Genomic DNA, 20,567 nt, shown 5'->3' on the forward strand with positions numbered 1-20,567 from the left:
TAATTTAAACACACTCAAAGGTTTTTGAAAATTATTAAAAACCTCTTTATAATTAGTGAAATCTTTTGAGGTGGGATAATTTTAATAATATGTGTCACGTCCAGCTCAAGTCCAAGTTCATATGAGGCCCAATGCTCAATGCTTATTTCAAGAGGTTTGACCTAGACTGAACCCAAAAGCATCTTGGAATATCTCAAGAATCTTTTTAGAAGTTTCCAAAATGTTCCTTCACCAGAAAAGGCAGCAAAATAGGAATAAGATTCTATTGCTTGTATAACTAATCCTAGTCGTCTATCTTACTAGATATATAAAAACCTTCAAATCTACTTGTAAACTCTTATATAAACCTAGCTAGTCTTATGTTATTTTCATATTATTCCAAACGTTGTATTCTATTGAGAGTAATATAATAGAGTTTTACTCTCCATCTCTACTCTTTATGTTCTTATTTTTCCTTGAAAGTTTGAAGAGATTAACTTTCAGGTGCTTTTCGATTTGAACTTTGAGGTGGTTTTGTACTAAATCCAAAATTATCTAGTTGATCAAACAAATCTAATTGCATAGCCTAATAAGATGGTTATTATTTACATTGAGCAAGTTAATCAGGTCATTGATAGAATTATTCTGAGTTTTTCACAATTATTTTTCCAGTTGGGCAATCTCGTGTTGAAAAATAATCTTGACTTTGGGCATCCAAAAAGAAGTTTGCTAGAGGCCTAATGCCTCCAGCCCATTGATAAGGGAAGAACAAAAACACAAACAGCCACATAAAAACCAACTATTTTTGCCTCTGTTTTATATCACAGGCTTAACTAACGTTGAGTGTGTAAAGGCACTACGTTTTTTTTAAAGAAATAACAAGTAAAGAAACCATCAATGGTGAAACAAGTAAAGAAAAATATAACGAGAGTTTATTTATTTCTTCATTTGTTATTACAGATAACAAATTCTCGAAAGAAAATTATCCGCATGCTTCATGATACGAACTGAGTTTTATTTAGTCCTATATTTATAGTAGAATATATCAAAGAGTTTCAGTTAGCGTATCCCTCATTCATGGGCAGAAAGTAATGGCATAGTTAGCCCCAGAAGTGCATGCAAACACGCTACTGGCATCATCTTTAGGGTAACTATAAGCTTGAGGGCATTGGTTCTTGAAAATCGTAGTGTAGTTCGTTGGCGGGCAATTATCTGCGTAAGCTCCAGTGCAGCAGTACTTTGGGTCTTTAAATTGTTCACATGCATTCTTGCAAGCAATCACACTTCCATCGGTTCCTTTCACTTGTAGCTCCGTCGGGCACACCACGTTCACATTGGCTGAGCATGTGGCTTTAACACATTTAGAACCAGAGCCATTTTCTGGGGCGACAGCAACTGGAAGGTTAAAGCCATCAACGAGACTAAGATTGTAGTAATCCTGTCCAATATAGTATTAATCAAAGATTAATTTTTAAGACATATATTACATTAAATTATATTTTTATATTATTTAGAATGAGCTATAAGTAATCACAGATAAAACTAGGAAATTTTTTTCTTTTTTTTTTTTTGGTTAACTAAGGTGTGTGGGTACCTACACCTCAACTAATCTTCAAGAAACTATCCCACAACAACTTTCATGACAAATATATAATTTGTTTATTGCGTTATGAAACGTCAAAAATAAGAAAAATCAGTATGAAAGAGCACATATAATGATGGGTCCTGATCTATGCCCCATCCAAAAATATTCTTATACATTTTCAGATATAATCTATGGTTATATTCGTGTTTGATTGTGATTCTTTATTAGATGAGGCTAAAAAAATATGGTTTACATTGTTTTCGGAGCAAGCAATGTTAATGCATGGTACCTGAAAGTCATAATTCTATCTCTTTCTTGAATTTCATTCCAACAAATTATTTTCCAGCCATTACGAGTCACTTGTTTTTCATAAACACATCAGCAAAATCCTTGACTTAGAATGTTCAAATAGAAGACGTCAATGTGGAAATTAACATATGTCCGTTCCAACACCGCTACCAAACTACATATTTTTGTTTAGGTGCGATGTACAAGCGAGTGACAAGTCCTTTGATAGCAGTTTTTACTTAGTCTCCAAGAAATTTATATATCTTACTCACTGAATACCGCAAAATCAGTTGCGTTTGTTTTCCTTTTTTAAATACTCTATTCCTATCCTTAAAAAATACATATTTATTTCCCTATTTCAAAATCATACCTATAATATTCAAATATTTAAACCCTCATAAGTATGTTAATTTAACTAAACACCCCTAACAAAAAAAATTACAAATTGACAAAACACCCCCACCCACCCACGTTTTAGATTCCAGCAACTACAATCGGAAGATGGCCGAAATCTGACATGATGGCACACTACTGGCTGATCTGGCCAGTGGTGGGCCGATCTGCCTTTTCTGACTAGATCGACAGTGGATCTAGCCGGAAAAGCAAATCCACGGCCAAAAATTTAGTAGTTGACGGCCAGATCTTTGGCCACATCTAGCCGTCAATGACGCTAATATAGGTCGTCGTTGAAGGATCTTTGGCAATCAGGTCGTAGATTTGGCCTTTTACGGCCATATCTGTGGTGGCTCTGACTGAAAAGGCCATAACGTGCACGACCGCCAAATCTGGCCGATCGTACGTAATGACACCATATTCCGCCAATTCGATGTGATGGCCGGAATCTAGAACTGTGGTGGGGTGGGTGTTTTTATCAATTTATAAACTTTTTATTATGGGGGTGTTTGCTAAATTAACAAACCTAGGGTTTTTTTGTTATTTTCAAATCCTACCTCGTATAATAACCCAACTCAACTTAACAATAATATTCAATAATACTACTAAATAAAAACAAGCACACACCCCCGGTTTATTTTATACACCCCTTCCACGATTGTTTAATTTTAAACACGCTCAAAAGGTTTTGGAAATTTTAAACCTCTTTTATAATTATTGAAACCTTTTGACGTGGGAGAATTTTAAATTTAAGGGGTATTTAATATTATAAAGGTTTGCACTTTCTCTTGTTGAAAATGAAAATGTATGGACACGTATATACATAACTATGGTTAAGCAAAGTCTGAGTAAGAATTCATTTCCTGAATGTAGAGGTAAAACTACTATAGATTAGGGGTGTTCAAAAAATGCAACCGAACTAACCGATAACTGAATCGATTTTCCAGTTATCTGAAAAATCGGTTCGGTTTCAGTTCAAAGAAGTACAAAAATCGATTTTTGGTTCATTACTGATTTACGAGAATATGGGAACCGGTTTATTATAAAAATATTAACTAAAAAATATATGGTTTATTATAAAATATTAATACTAAATAATTAATACTAAATATTAATAAAAAACCTATTAAATTGGTTAACTGAAAAACCGTTTTCCCCTTATTAGTTTTAATTTCGTTTAGGAAAATTGTTGAACTGAAAAACCAATCCAATTCACTAAATCAGTTACCTGTTTTGAATACCCCTATATGGATAACTTAGACTTAGTGGGTTAGCAAGAGCTAGATAAGGGGTAATATGTCCATGTCCAGCTCAAGCCCAACTTCGTATAACCAATGCTCATTTCAAAAAATTTGACCCATCAAAATCAAAGAATATATTAGAGATTCTTTTAGAAGCTTCCAACATGTTTTTTCACCACAGAAAATACAATAGATTTTTTTTCGGAGTTTCAATAGTATGTGTAAATTTGTCAATTAATAACTTAACAATAAAATACTTGGCTAAAATATAAGAAAATAATTTTGTTAATTGATCATTTCTTTTATTAACCAAACACATGAATATTTATACCCAATAATCATCAAAAGGGCATTTTAGTATAATGTAATCAAAACATCTGCTCTTACAGCCAATCAAACAGATTAATTAGTAATACAAGTAATCATTCCAATGGCATTCTAGTAAAGGTATTCAGGATATCTGTTATACTGTCAACCAAACACATTAATTATTAATAAATCCCATTAACCAAGCACAATAATAATTTAAACCCAGTAATCTACAATGTAATATTTCTTTCCGGTAATCTTATTACTAAGATAAAAAAAATATTACATGATCCAAATGCTCCCTATGAGTCATTCTTTTTAACTAGAACTTTTTTTTTATCCACAAGGGTGTTCGGTAAGCTTGCATATACCTCATTTAAGGCCTTGAAAGTCCAACCGGGTAACCCTACAATGACCACCCTATTAGGACCTAGGAGATTCGAACCCAAGAGCTTGGAGAACATCCTTTATTATTTTACTATCAGGTTATCCAGTGGTGGTTAATTGAAATGTCCAGGTTAGCCTACATGCGCCTTGACTAATCTTCAAAAAAGCTATCCCACAACAACCCACATGACAAAATTATAATTTGTTTTGTTGCGTTATCAAATGTCAAAAATAAGGAAAATCAGTATGAAAGAGCACATATATACTGGGTCCTAATCTATATAGTATGAAAAGTCCTTTGACGAGCAGTTTTTACTTAATCTCAAAGAAATTTATTATATCTTACTCACTGAATACCGCAAATTCAGGTTAAATTAATATTATTAGATACATGAGGGTTTATTTTGGGAGAATGACTTTTTCCCCCCAGTTGGCGAAACGACACTTTCCAATCCTAATTTTAAAACAACAATTTCTCACCTTCCGTAGATTTGTTCATGTTTTTTGTTAATTTCCCTGAAAAGATGAAATACCCTTGCATATTTGACTTTATAATTTTTTATTATTTTTTGTCATTTCAACAAATCAATTACCAAAATACCCATTCTCTGAAAATAAATCACTAGTATGCCCTCAACTTTTATGAAAATTAAATTACCAATTTGTCCTTGTTTTTATCAAAAATAACGTTTTAAATGTATGAAGTTACTGTTGGTTTTTAAAAAATTAAACCTATAGAATACCATTTTATTCTTATAGTTGTTGCAACCCTAAATTGGCATTTATATTTAAATTTTGTCAATTTAAACCCAAATAAAACAAAGTACTAGGGTTACTAATATTTGAAAATAAATCCAAATTGTAAAATTGCAGTGCATATATATATTTTGTCAATTGAAACCCACTAAGAGTAGGGAATTCAATACCAAGAAAGTAGGTTTCACAAACTTTGTGCAAAGACAAAAAAATAGTGATGTAGAATTAATAGAGAAGAAAAATGTAAAATCAAGTAGCCACAAATTACAAAATTTCATATATTTTCCCCGTCTACTAACTGCTTCCAAAAGTTGTCCCGAAAATATTTATGTTGCTAAAACCGTAAATTCCTAGAATTCTTCAATCTCATGATGTCTCCATCTTTTAACATCAGCTCTACACTTGAAATCATTGCTAGAATGAAAACCCTACACAGAAAAATATACTATTATTTAATATTCCATCAATTGAATAGAGAACATCAAAGTAACCAACAGACAAGGCAAAATTTGTGAATGATCCATCAAATAACCATCAATTCAACAGAAAACATAAAGTAACCACAAAACAAGCAAAATTTGCAATCGATCCCATCAAAAACCTCAATTGAACAGGAACATCAAAATAACCGCCAAATGTCCAGATAACCACCAAATGTACTAAAATTTTCTAAAAAAAATGTTAATATAACATATTAAGATAGACAGTAAACTAACTAACCTTGTACATGTATTTTTGCTGCATGTTTAACTGAAATCTCTTTCGAAAACAAAAGAATTAGCGGGTACTAAAAATAAAATCATATTTTTTACTTGTGGATTTGGAACAAAACAGTCACTGCTACAACAAAATAACCCCTGCATTACTAATTTGCTTGACTTTAATATGATTAAGAATATGTTAGGGATGTAAATAATAAAACTGACATCAACACTAATCTGGCCCTATCTATCAATGATACCTATTGAACTTGGAAAATGTGATGAACTTGACCTCTGACTTGAGAAGGCATTGAAAAAGATGCATTTCTCAAATGGTTCAATCCAGCTCTTGAAGGTGCAGTCATTGTTGTGCAAACCTTCTCTACAAGATAATAAATGCAAACAATATTAGTTACATAATCAACTACTAAAAATTGTAATGATGAATTAATAATAGCTCTCGTTGTCCTGTATCTTTGCAGGATCTCTTGTTATGCCCCATAACAGTTGATTAAAAATGCCAAAGGAGTTGACATTAAAATAATAGATTGATTAAAAAAACAATGCAAAAGATCAGATAACAAGTTGATTAAAAATAAAGCAAAATAAAATTTTAACTTACCTTCTCAATACCCCCACGAGAAGTAACCTCCACAAACAGCGAATGCAAATCTAACTCCTTTCCTCCAATAATGGAGATCCTAAAATCAGAATACACATTAACAACATATTATCGTAGAAGGCATAATGACATGATATTACCTCCAGTTTTGAACAAATTAGACAAAGAGAAAATTAATTAATGAACATATTTTAAGTTAAACAACTTTTAAAATGCATCGAACTCTAATTCAATATAGTTTTTGGCTACCTGTGTAAGCGGATTTAAATGAAATAGTCAGGCATTTAGTGAGACAAATAGACAAATGATATGTTCTGAGATAGTCCTTGAGCATGTATATTTAAAGTCTTGAAAGACAAGTAAATTAAACCTCTACAAGCAAAGATGATCTCAATTATCAACCAGTGGTACTACAAACTTAATATTTCAATTTCATAATAATAAATAACACAAGAACATTGTATCCAAGAAAAAATTATATCAACACCATAGCTTCTTATTGTTGTCTCTGCAAACTCCACATTCTTATCATTGTTGAAAACAAATTCTAGGACTCTTTAAGATCGATCAGAAATTGATAAATTTCCACAAATGTAGTGTCTTTATTTCAGTTTGATGCAAGATGCGTCTTTCCCATTATCTATCAATAAATCTGATATGTAATTAATTGAACACTAGAAGTCCCAGCTTCAATTCCCTATCCAAGACTAAAGGGTTTACAATATTGCATCAAAAATTTCACATGACATTCACTGAAATTCTCATCAAGACAAAAGGCATCAATGGCAATGCAAAATCTGAAAGGAAAATGATAGAGTTACCAAAAGTTACACACCAAATTTGTGAACCTAGTTCGTTGGCGGGCAATTATCTGCGTAAGCTCCAGTGCAGCAGTACTTTGGGTCTTTAAATTGTTCACATGCACTCTTGCAAGCAATCACACTTCCATCGGTTCCTTTCACTTGTAGCTCCGTCGGGCACACCACGTTCACATTGGCTAAGCATGTGGCTTTAACACATTTAGAACCAGAGCCATTTTCTGGGGCGACAGCAACTGGAAGGTTAAAGCCATCAACAAGACTAAGATTGTAGTAATCCTGTCCATCGTCTGATTGGAACATTATTTCAACCAGGGATGCAGGTGGGACTGCACCTTTACCATTGCAGGCAACTAGGCCTGAGCCGCAGTCTGCAGTGGCACAAGTGAAGCTGCCAGAGCATTGTGTTCGGGCCCAGAAACGGCCCGCCCATTTAGCAGGAATGTTGAGGGTCTTTGTTCCTCGGGTGGCTAACTCGAACCCGGTTTCTGCTAATTGAGGATGCTCAGCGTTGGTGAGAGTTCCTGGCCAAACGGTGTATGGACAATTGTTTGTAATGGATATCGTTGCCATGTGAGCTCCTGCATATGAAAACCAATTAAAAAGTGCATCACTACTAATCGAATACTTGTTATTTATATACATTAATGACAATAAAGAAATAAAATGAAGAGAATGAAATGCATACCTGAGACGAGGAAAACTAAGCTGAGGGAAAATATAAGTTGAGCAGACATGATGGCCATTGCTTTAATTTGGTTTGGTTTCTCTAAATCTGGCTGTGAAGTAAATGATGTATAAACGGATGAATATATAGGGCAGGGTGCCATGTTGATGTGGGGATACGTTACTGAAGATTAACATTAGTCCTGCTGTGGAAAATTCAACTGGCAAACAAGTCTGAGGTTCCACCCGAGAACTGACATTATTAAAACGTTACCGCTAATTTAGGGCTGCCTTCTTTAAAAGGCCTTAGTCATTAGTCAAAGTTTTCATGCCGTGTGGGTTAATTATGCCTTCGAAGAAATCTGTTAATATAATAGCTTTAGATCATCTTATTAATACAATATGTTAGCAAAACATGTTACTTGGTATTAAAAAATAAAACGGGATATTTCTTTTTCTATGTTTGTTAGTAGATTATTGAAAATCTCTTTTATAATTATTGAAACCTTTTGAGGTGGGAGAATTTTAATAATTTAAGGGGTATTTAATAATTATAAGAAGGTTTGCACTTTCTCTTGTCGAAAATGAAAATGTATGTACAATTATATAAATGAGCTATGGTTAAGCAAAGTCTCGATAAGAATTCATTTTCCTGAATATAGAGGTAAAAACTACTATAGATTAGGGGTGTTCAAAAAAATGCAAACCGAACCAAACCGGTAACCGAATCGATTTTCTAGTTATCTGAAAAATCGATTCAGTTTAAGTTTAAAGAAATACAAAAATCGATTTTTTTGTTAAGTTATCGGTTTATAAGAATATAGGAACCGATTAACAGAAACCAGTTTTATCAATCGGTTTATAATAAAAATATTAAATAAAAAAATATGGTTTATTATAAAAGTATTAAATTAAAAAATATATTAAATTAAACCCGGTTCAAAATCAGTTAACTGAAAAACCGATTTTTCCCTTAACCGGTTTAGTTTCAGTTTAGTTGTAGTTGTAGCCATTAATATTATTTTAGTTGAAATCAATTCAGATGGTATTCTTATATTAATTAGGTTAACAAAGAAATTTCTCGAGCCAATGAAAGGTTAGATTTGAGATCTTTCGTCATTTATTGAGACTACATGAAATCTACCCATCTCGATATTTCATATTTTATATTTTACAAAAATATTAAATATTTCTTTAGGATTTTTATTTTATTTTATATTTTTATAGAGAGATTTCTAATAATTTCAATAGGACGAACGTCTTCTGGTCTTGCAGTAGATTTAACCTGGACAGACTGACAGGCCAAAATTTTAACACCAATTATTGAACTTAATTTAGATATTATGAGCAAGCTCCTTAATTAACCTTTATTTTAAGTAAACTCACTGTTTAAGAGTCTTAATCTTTTCTTTTTAATAGTTTCTCAATCACATTTAACGTATGACACATATACCATTTTACAGCCCAAAACAAAATCACATTAATGTTATTGAATCAATATTATAATAAAATAACTAAGGAAACATAATTTAAAGTGTACGTATTATGTCCACCTATGGGTAGCCCAATAGTAAAGGCAAACTAAGGGGGTTACAAATGGTACAACCCATAATCTCAGATTCGATTTCTCTACTGCACGTAAAAGTAGTATTTTTGTTAATAATTTATTTGGAGATCATGACGGTGGATTGATGTTGGATAGCTCCTTTGATATACTTATACATCCTGAAATCGTATAGATAACCGAGTAAACACAATTAAATTTTACCTGCATAATCTATAAGGTAAAACAACAGTTGACTTTATAGAGAAGCTGTTTTTCACCACTAAGTAATGCTACGGACACCGAAATTTGACACCAAATTTTTGTACTGAAGGATATGGCAATCAGTCAGACCCAACCACACTAGAGTCTTTTGTGAATGAACAGTCGTCTAACATTTATCAACGTCTATTTATATTTAATGGACTCTCGTTCATATTATATAAATGGGTGTCCATTTACTATGGACGAGCGTTCATATAAGATGTACGCTCGTCCAAACAATTTTAAAAAATTTTACATTTATGATGGACGGTCTAAACAATTTTTAAAAAAATTTACACTCAATGGACAAGTTTTATTCATTAAATTTTTGTCATTTAACTTTTGTCAATGCTTGAAGTAATTGGACAAGTTTCATTAAATTTTTGTCCATATTCAAAGCAATTGGATGGACGCCCAATTAAATAAATTAATGCATTAAATAACTTTTGTCAACTTTTGGATTAATGTATTAAATAAATTTAAATTTTAAAATTGGTTAATATTAAAGGATGGGATGGGCGTCCATAACTATGGACAATCCTCCTCATAAGAGGACAGACGTCCATAAATAATTTAGGAGAAATTTTTTAAGTTTAAACTATAAACGGGTGTTCATTCTAAGTGGACGGTTGTCTATATAATATGAACGGTAGTCTATTTCTAATAAACGGCTATCTATATAATATGAACGACAGTTTATTTCAAATGAACGATCGTCTAATAATAATAGATAATCATTTATATTTGATGAATACTGTTTATTTATAAAATATTTGTTAACATGATACATGATTTATCTGATTCAGTAAATACGTTCGTTTGGTGTAAAAATTTGATATAAAACGTCAGTGTAGATAGCATTTTTTGAAACTATTCTGGTATCAAAAGCAGAAGAACGTGCACATGAACTAGTGTCCAAGCACATAAATCAAATTTCATCCAAAAGAAAATTCTAAATCACCATCGATAAAAAAACTACAAATATACAGGCTCCGTTTGGTTCAAAATTTGGGGGTTTTGGGAAAAGTTTTTTGAAAAAAGTTAAAAAAAAAAGTTGAATTGGGCGGGTATTATGATGTAGGATTTATAAATTAATAAAATACCCCATATGTTTGTTTTTTTACAAAATACCCCCTTATAATAAAACATTAAAAGTTAACAAAAATACCTCTAACCCACCCTCAAATACCCCCAGTCGACCACCACCACCGGAGGTGGCCGGAGTCGCCTTATGGGTGCATGACCGGCTGGATCTTGCCGGTCATGCGCCGATATGGCCTTTTCCGGCCAGATCCACGATGGATCTGGCCGGCAAAGGCCAGATCTACGGCCATATTTGGCCGTCAACCGCCAGATCTGGCCATATTTGCTCTCAATGACGGCTAACAAACGGTCGTCGTTGATGGTCAACGACGACCGTTTGTTGGCCATCGTGACCGACTGTTACGGCCAAAGATCTGGCCGTCAACGGTGGATCTGGCCAGAAAAGGCTAGATCGGCGCACTACCGGCCAGATTCAGCCGGTAGTGCGCCATCCTACCAGATTCCAACTATTTTCCTGCGGTGGTGGCCGGAATCTGGTAAATGTGGATTGTTGGGTGTTTTTATAATTTTAAAAAAAAATATTTAGGGGTATTTAATTAAATTAACAAATTTAGAGGGTTTAAAAAAATTAAATAATATTGAAAATAGTGTTCCTAAAAATGAGAGTTTTTGGGTATTTTACTGTTTAACTTTTTTGGAAATACTAAGAGTAGTATTCTCAATCTTGAACCAAACGAAGCTACAGTATCTCGGTTAGATTCATAAAGTCCTCATAGCTTACGAGAAAATAATTAAAGAGTAATGCTACAGTTACCGACTGGTGTGTACCGATTTTGTGCACCGAATGACGTAGCACAATCCTGACCGTTTATTTATTATCAGTTAATATTAATCAACGGTCAGGATTTTGTTACGTCATTCGATGCACAAAATCGATACACACCAGTCGATAAGTCTATCATTTTCCATAATTAAATGAACCCAGTGGGAAGTTAGTAGAACAAACTTAGTAACTTTTACTCTGCTACTGCAAGATATTGTACTGTAGCCCAGACATTTAGAGAATAGCAACAATAATATTAATAATAATATGGTATAATTATACAGTGAGAAAGGTGAAAGTGAGCTTTTAAATTTTAGAGAAAAAAGTTGGATATTATGCAGAGTGATAAAGAAACAGGTTGGGTCACGTCGGGACACAAGGTTCAAGGATTTCACTGTGAGGAGATACCTATGGACCCTACCTGTAATGCTGTAACGAGTAATCAGGGGCTCGGGGTAGACCTCCTGGCCAGCTGCAGCCTGCATGGATGGCTGAGAGATGCTTTTATGGGCTTGTGAAATGCTAAAATATAATTTCTTTCCCTGTCTCTTTCACCATAGAAAATAGAGCATAAGATCTTTTTTCACCCAAATAATTGGTTAGCCACCCTTTCTCGCATATAAATTTTTAAAATATCAATCTATTAGTTAAATTAATATTCTATTTCTGATTATAAAATACCAATTTATTACTTGAATTAATAATATCGTTGCGACTTTACATTATCATTATTCTCTTTTCTGGTTATCATTCATCAAAACCCCTCAAACTCAATTTTCATCGATCCTATCAATGTTCATCAATCAAGCGATTAAGATTAACGCAGTCATCTTTCTTAAGCCAAATTCTGATCAACTTCAATCATCAAAATTAACTTTCCATCATCAAAAGACTCATCAGTTTTCTCTTTTTAAAATCTCTAACAGTCTCGATTGAGTTCAGGGCCGTCTCTAGAATATTTGTGGCCCTAGGCAGGAGTTACTTTGGGATCCTCTAATAATATAAGCATATATTAAAAAAAATATTATTATTATTATTATTATTATTTTGGCCTTTTGAGATGAAAAATTACTAGGAGAGGTGGATAGCAACCGGCAAGCTAACAAGGTTAGGTTGGTGGGGGGTTTTGAAAAGTAGATGTTGGAGAAGTGGGTGGTGAAATGGGTGATTTCCAATGCCAAGATTGATAAGAAAATGCTTGAGAAGTCACGACCCAAAAGGTATCGATGGTCGGCGATTGGCAGAGTAAACAGATAAGGTATGATAGGGGTTTTGGTGAGAGGGTTGAGGGGAGGAAGATGGTGGTGTCGGGGAAGGCCAACAATGTCGAGTACATGCCAAAAAGGCTAAAAATGGCTGTCGTGTGGTGGAGTTGGGTTGCGAGATTCATAAAAATTAGTCAAATCGAGGACTATCAAGGTTGGGAAATGATAAAATGATGATTTCGGTCGATTTTGGTGAGAAAATCGACTGGAACCAAAATTGACCGAAATCAACTCCAAACCACTGGCGACAGAAGAGGGTTGGAGATGATTTATGTGAATTTCAAATTTTGGGATTGAATTAGGGGTGAGTAATTTGAGATATGTAAATAACTATTTTAGTCTTCCATTGTTAAAAGAGATTCAATGTATTAATTTAGGGGTATAAACTAGAATATATAAAACTAGAGGTACAAACTTGCTATTTTGTTAAACTTTGGGTGGGAATATATGTAAAAAGTTTATAATAAATTTGGGATTTTTTGGTTTTTTTTTGGGGCCCTTGGCTTAGATAAGAAATTATAAACTATTTTCATTTTTGTAAGATATTCAAAAAAAAAAAAAAAAATTTATAAAAAATTTGGGTCCCCATTTTGTTGGGGCCCTAGGCAGGTGCCTCACCTGCCTACCCCTTAAGCCGGCCCTGATTGAGTTTACTCTCTATTTGCTATTAGAATATAAATTTAGATAATATAATAGTATTTTAAAAATATGTAAGTAAAAAAGAATCATTAAACCATTATTTGGATTGAAAAAAGTCTTTTTAACTCTTCAACATAAGTACAAAACAAAAAAAATGGGTGTGCTTGTTTTAGTATTTTGAGTAAATGACATGTATCCACCTAAAGTTTCACGTAATGACCAGTTCCCACCCCTATTTTCATAAATTCCATATTCTCACCCAAAAATAATTGCTGTTAGCAATTGTTAGGTTATGACCAATGGCAGAGGATGTTATAACTAACTGCCCTTGACAAATAAATTAATAAATGAATTTTAAACCCCCAAATTAGTAGAATTAAAAATAACATCTTACTTTTAAATTATTTCAATAACACCCTCCTCTTCAACTTTCACATTATCCCATCTCCAAAGAACCAACCCCAGCCACTGCCACTGCCACCACCACCACCACCACCTAGCCACTGCCGCGACTCAGCCACTACCGAACACTATTTTGTTTTTGAAATTCAATAAATATTCAATCATATTATGAACAACCTATAAGCTAAAAATATATGGTTTACAGTCTTTTCGGAGCAAGGAATGTTAATGCATGGTAGCTGAAAGTCAATAATTCTATCTCTGTGTCATGAATTTCACTCCAACAAATTATTTTCCAGCCATTACGAATCACTTGTTTGTCATTAAAACACATCAATATCCTTGACCTAGAATGTTCAAATAGAAGACAAGTCAATCTGGAAATTAACACGTCTATATGAACCTTGCAAAACCTCTTGTAAATCAGCCATCGATGCTCCTTGTACGCCCAAATCACAAGTCCATTCCCCCGCAAAACCCGACTACTTTTAGGTCTGACAATGTTTAAGTAAATAATCGCCTAACTCAAAAGCTTAAACTATCGTTGCGCTTACTAATGAAAATTAGAGGGCCATTAGATGCGGCGATAGATTTTAGACTAAAAGCTCATTAATTATAGATATAATCGATGTTCTACTGCACGTCGAAGTTGTTAAACATGTCTGAGAAGAGGTTGTAGTAATGCACATCAATGGCGACTCCACTAGCCCCATTTGCAAGCTGGAGGAGCTCTTTCGGATCAACCGGAGATCCCAAACGGAAACGATTGGAAAGGATTACATAAGCACTTTGAGGTGTATTTTCTCACAGCATTATAACCGGCTTTGTAATACTATTCAAGAGTATCTAGTGTAACTCCTGGTGCCAGACTTGATTGATTAGCATACCTGTTCATCCACAACCGTTAGATTGACGTCGAAACAAGAGTACAACATTAATAAAATGATTTCTAGAAATCTATTGCGTTAACCTTGCAGCAAGTAAGTTTATGACAAACACAATATCTTGAATGTTGGAATCTCCCCATTCCTGATAACCATCTCTTGTCCCACTGTGGTCATTACCATTCTGAGAGCCTTGGGAGGGCGTACAAATTGATAATCACGTTCATCCCATGTTTCCTGCATGACATAGAACATTAAATATAAAACTTGTAATAGATAAAAAAATTCTCGAAATATCTATGACAATATCAATATCGGTCGAGGACTGTAAGAAATATTTTACGACTACTTCTTACTATGCCCAAATGAAGGCATTGTCTAAGGCTTTCAAGAAACCTCCAACAAAAGGCTTTTGACATCAATCTCATTTTGCTTAATAAGACTCAACACTTGAGACGATGTTTCAAAGGACTTGAATTAAATTTTAACATATCAGAATAAGAGAGCTCATATTAAAGGTAAATGAGGACCCCAAAAAAGAAAAAGAAAAAAAAAAAAAGAAATTTATAAGTTAACTAAAAATGTTTTTTGTTTCACATTTTCTCTTCTATCTCTCGTCTTAATTTTTCTTTGTGGGTACATTCCCTAGCACCTTCACCTTATTTTTCCTCTCTCTCATTGCTGCTAGCTCTCTGTGTTATTGTTATATAAATTATGATGCAGGGAGAAAGAATGAGAGAGATTAAGATAGATAACCAAGGATGGGGAGAATTTAGATAGAAGAATAAGAATAAAAAGGAAGATAGACTGGGTCGAGAAGAGGAATCAATCAGAAAAACTAAGAGAGGATAAAGAGGATCCAAAGATTCTAATATTTTCCACGAATACTAGATTTATTTTGTAGGCAAGACAAAGAAAAAGAAAAAGAAGTCGAAAATGGAATAGATATAGCGATAATCTAATTCATCTAAGATCACACTAAACGTCACCACATTAGACTGCACACCCTGATCCATCATTGCAGTAAATAAACTTTCAACCTTCTCCCAATCACCCACACAACACAATGGTAAAACTTTTAATAGCTCAACAGCCTTTCTTCAAAATGGTAAAGAACAACAACACCAGAACTTCTAAAAATAATTGACATATTTTTTAACTACAGCAGACAGCATGAATTAAGTTTTACAGTAAAACTTTTAATAGCTCAAAAGCGTTACCAATTTTTCAGGGTCTACACTCAGTCCATGATAGTAAATTGCTGAAGCAGTTCAGTAAAGAATTTACCAAGCTAGAAGACATCATGAGCAAAATATTTTGAACAGACAAAGGTGTACACTAAAAGTTTTTCTTACCGTAAACAAAACAGAACATTTGGGGAGCCGGATGATCTTGTGTAGTTTTATATTTAAATGCTGTCAAATAAAGATCTCTTGATAAGGATTCTGCTTTGAATAAAGTTAACTACTCACTAAATTGTTGTCATAAAAACTTCAATTTGGCTTTTGGACCAGAAATCGAGGAAGCTGGTTCAAACATTCACAATAATTTTCAGCCTTCTTTAGTAACTGCATAACTAAGGACATTGAACATGCAGTCGGCCTCACATTTCTCTCCGCCATCTTATGAAGGAATTCAACAACTTTTGGTATCTTATTATTTTTGAGGAAACCAAAGATAAGTGTATTAAATGTGACTACATCTGGAGCACAACCTTTTTCCTCCATATATGACAACAACTCATTTGCCTTTTCTACTTGTCCAATGTTGCACAGCCCATTGATCAAAATGCTATATGTTACAACGTTCGGCACAAGGTTTCCATGAAGACAAAATTTCTGAAATAGGTCCCAAGCAGCTTCAAATCTCCCTGTTTTGCATAATCCATCAATGAGAGAACTCAAACCTTCAAGGCTAACTGCAAACTTATTATTTACTAGAGTATTAAACATTTCCACTGCTTACAAACATATCCATTCTTGCAAAGTCCATCAATAAAAATGCTATATGTCCATGAATTAGGAAAAACAATTCGATCGACTCCATAATCTTTCGCTCTACACACAGACCTTTAATCAAACAATTAAAAGTCACGGCATTCGGGCTAAAACCCTTCTTCAAACCGCAAAACTATACGAAACCCTTTTAATCTTAGCCAAGCAATACATCAAAATATTCAACGACATTAAATGTGGAGACAACCCAGTTGAAGTCAACGACTTATAAAGAGAAATCACTTCATAATAATGCTTCTTCTTTGCAAGTGCATTAAACAATCTGTTGAATGATGAAATTGGAGAAATGGGTTGCGAATTAATCATGTAATAGAAAAAGTACAATGCTTCATTAAGAGAAAAGTTACCTGATCGACAATTTTCTTTGAGGAATTTAGCAAGCGAGGATCGTTCAAGGGGTTTTTCGAAAGAATACAAAACTTCATGTTTGGAGCTTGAAGTAGTGAGACCGTGTAAGTGAGCTGACAAGAATAGAACATTAACCTTCAGAGATGGGTTTTGAAAGATTGAAGACGAACGAAAAGGGGATCTCAAAGCCATGCTTGAAGAGATTAACTTCCAGGTGCGTTTCGGTTTGAACTTTGAGGTCCAAAATTATCTAGTTGGTCAAACAAATCTAATTATATAGCATAATAAGGAGGTGTTGGTCTCATCGCTTATAAACTAAAATTAATTTATAAGTATTTGAAATTTTAAGCAATTATAACTTTAGTTAAAGTACTTATAAATGATTGATAAGTAATTAACGTATTTGGTAAAATATAGCTTATAAGTATATTTTATTATAAAATTACTAAAAAATATACTATTAAATAAGGACATATTATGAAATTTTAAAATTAAACAAGGATAATGTGGTAATATACTTGATCAAATTAGCTTATAAGCAAAGTGCTTATAAGTCAAAAAAAAAAAAAATACCTCCCCCTAACTTATTTTTTTTAGCTTATAAGCTCAAAAAAATTATAAATAAACAGGTCAGCTTTATTTTGGAGTTTATAAGCAAGTTTGACCAGCTTATAAACTTAGACAAACACCCTCTAAAATGACTATTACTTACATTGAGCAGGGTAATCAGGTCATTGAAAGAATTATTATGAGTTTTTCACAATTATTTTTCCAGTTGGGCAATCTCGTGTTGAAAAATAATCTTGGGCATGTTTGGCTTATTAATTATTATCTATATTCCCAATCATATTCTCCAAATAATGTTTGGCACATTATTCCAAAAATATTACCCTATTTTTCTAATTACTTTTAGACCCCAAAAGGTTATTAATTTCATTAAACACCCCCTGAAAAAAAGTTTAAAAATTAAGAAAAACACCCCCATAACCCATACTTGCCAGATTCCGGCAACCACCGTCGGTGGTAGCCGAAATCTGCCACAACAGTGAATTACCAACCAGAACTAGACAGTAATTCACCGATCTGGCCTGCTGGCCAGAAAAGGCCAGATTTCGCTGTCAACGACGGCCATTTTGGCCTTTTCCAGCCGTCAACGGCCACGACAGGCCGTAGATCTGGCCTTTTTCAGCCAGATCCGTGGTGGATCTGGCCGGAAAAGGCCATAACGACGCTTTACGACACAAATCCGACCGGTTTGTGTCGTAACGTGATTTTCCGGCCAAATTCCAGCGGTGGTGACCAGAATCTGGCACTGCAGGTGGTGGAGGTATTTTTGTCATTTTACATGTTGGGGGTATTTATTAAATTAGCAAACTTAGGGGTTTTTTTTTATAAATTTTACCTCGTAATACTCCCATATTCAATTATCCAATACTATCCCCAAAATCCTATCCAAAATAATAAACCAAACGCACCCCTTGACTTTGGGCATCCAAAAAGAAGTTTGCTAGAGGCTTAATGCCAACAGCCCATAATAAGGCAAAAACAAGAACACAAACATAATTATTTTCTGTCTCTTTTTTGTATCATAGGCTTAACTAATGTTGAGTGTATAAAGGCACTACGTTTTTTTAAAGAAATAACAAGTAGAGAAACCATCAATCGTGAAACAAGTAAAGAAACATATAATGAGAGTTTATTTATTTCTTCATTTGTTATTACAGATAACAAATTCTCAAAGAAAATTATCTGCATGCTTCATGATACTAACTGAGTTTTATTTAGTCTTATATTTATAGTAAAATATATCAAAGAGTTTCAGTTAGAGTATCCCTCATTCATGGGCAGAAAGTAATGGCATAGTTAGCCCCAGAAGTGCATGCAAACACGCTACTAGCATCATCTTTAGGGTAACTATAAGCTTGAGGGCATTGATTCTTAAAAATTGTAGCGTAGTTCGTTGGTGGGCAGTTATCTGCGTAAGCTCCAGTGCAGCAGTACTTTGGGTCTTTAAATTGTTCACATGCACTCTTGCAAGCAATCACACTTCCATCGGCTCCTTTCACTTGTAGCTCTGCCGGGCATGCCGCATTCACATTGGCTGAGCATGTGGCTTTAACACATTTAGAACCAGAGCCATTTTCTGGGGCGACAGCAACTGGAAGGTTAAAGCCATCAACGAGACTAAGATTGTAGTAATCCTGTCCGTCGTCTGATTGGAACTTTATTTCAACTAGGGATGCAGGTGGGACTGCACCTTTACCATTGCAGGCAACTTGGCCTGAGCCACAGTCTGCAGTGGCACAAGTGAAGCTGCCAGAGCATTGCGTTCGGGCCCAGAAACGGCCCGCCCATTTAGCAGGAATGTTGAGGGTCTTTGTTCCTCGGGTGGCTAACTCGAACCCGGTTTCTGCTAATTGAGGATGCTCAGCGTTGGCGAGAGTTCCTGGCCAAACGGTGTATGGACAATTGTTTGTAATGGATATCGTTGCCATGTGAGCTCCTGCATATGAAAACCAATTAAAAGGTGCATCATTACTAATCGAATACTTGTTATTTATATACATTAATGACAATAAAAAAATAAAATGAAGAGAATGAAATGCATACCTGAGACGAGGAAGACTAAGCTGAGGGAAAATATAAGTTGAGCAGACATGATGGCCATTGCTTTAATTTGGTTTGGTTTCTCTAAATCTGGCTGTGGAGTAAAGGATGTATAAATGGAGCTATATATAGGGCAGGTGCCATGTCGATGTGGGGATACGCTACTGAAGATTAACGTTAGTCCTGCTGTGGAAAATTCAACTGGCAGACAAGTCTGAGCTTCCACCCGAGAACTGACATTATTAAAACGCTACCGCTAATGTAGGGCTGCCTCTTTTAAAAGGCCTTAGTCATTAGTCAAAGTTTTCATGCCGTGTGGGTTACTTATGCCTTCAAAGAAATTGTTAATATAATAGTTTTAGATCATCTTATTAATACAATATGTTAGCAAAACCTGTTACTTGGTATTAAAAGATAAAACGTGACATTTCTTTTTCTATGTTTGTTAATATATTATATCAAAGATTATTTTTTAAGACATATATTATATTAAATTACATTATATATATTATTTAGATTGAGCTATAAAGCAATCACAAAATAAAATTAAGAAATGCATTTTTTTTTTTTTTTTGTTAACTTATGTGCTCGGGTCAATGTATAGACACTTTAACTAATCTTCAAAGAAACTATCTTACAATAACTTTCATGACAAAATATATAATTTGTTTGTTGCCTTATGAAATGTCAAAAATAAGGAAAATCAGTATGAAAGAGCACATATATATGATGGGTCCTAATCTATGCTCCCATCCAAAAATATTCTTATGTATTTATTTTGAGATATTAATCTACTGGTTATTAGTCGTGTTTGGTTTACATTGTTTTCGAAGCATGCATGGAATGCTAATGCATGGTAACTGAAAGTCAATAATAATATCTCTGAGTCTTGAATTTCACTCCAACAAATTATTTTCCAGCCATTACGAGCCACTTGTTTGCTATTAAAACACATCATCAGTATCCTTGACTTAGAATGTTCAAATAG

At 33.9% G+C, this 20,567-nt stretch overlaps 1 protein-coding gene and 1 long non-coding RNA gene across 2 annotated transcripts; both read right to left on the minus strand.

The window, feature by feature from the left end:
* Positions 1–889: 889 nt before the first annotated feature.
* LOC116107803 (thaumatin-like protein 1b) lies at positions 890–19,720 on the minus strand. Its single transcript, XM_031394092.1, has 3 exons — positions 19,583–19,720; positions 19,174–19,475; positions 890–1,417 (listed from the first exon to the last, which is right to left on the minus strand). Exons 1-3 carry the CDS (start codon positions 19,638–19,640, stop codon positions 1,055–1,057), a joined length of 723 nt encoding a protein of 240 aa, XP_031249952.1. The 5' UTR covers positions 19,641–19,720; the 3' UTR covers positions 890–1,054.
* LOC116107806 lies at positions 13,874–17,223 on the minus strand. Its single transcript, XR_004124537.1, has 4 exons — positions 16,972–17,223; positions 15,965–16,886; positions 14,696–14,846; positions 13,874–14,612 (listed from the first exon to the last, which is right to left on the minus strand). It is a non-coding gene; the product is annotated as an uncharacterized LOC116107806 (long non-coding RNA).
* Positions 19,721–20,567: the final 847 nt, after the last annotated feature.

Source organism: Pistacia vera, unplaced genomic scaffold, assembly GCF_008641045.1.
Source record: "Pistacia vera cultivar Batoury unplaced genomic scaffold, PisVer_v2 Contig548, whole genome shotgun sequence".
Lineage (NCBI taxonomy): Eukaryota > Viridiplantae > Streptophyta > Magnoliopsida > Sapindales > Anacardiaceae > Pistacia > Pistacia vera.

Coding starts and splice junctions, on each gene's coding strand:
- LOC116107803 (XM_031394092.1), bottom strand. CDS start 19,640: ATGGCCATCATGTCTGCTCAACTTATATTTTCCCTCAGCTTAGTCTTC. Junction 19,476..19,582: donor CTTAGTCTTCCTCGTCTCAG/GTATGCATTTCA, acceptor TTTCATATGCAG/GAGCTCACATGGCAACGATA. Junction 1,418..19,173: donor TCCAATCAGACGACGGACAG/GATTACTACAAT, acceptor TATATTGGACAG/GATTACTACAATCTTAGTCT.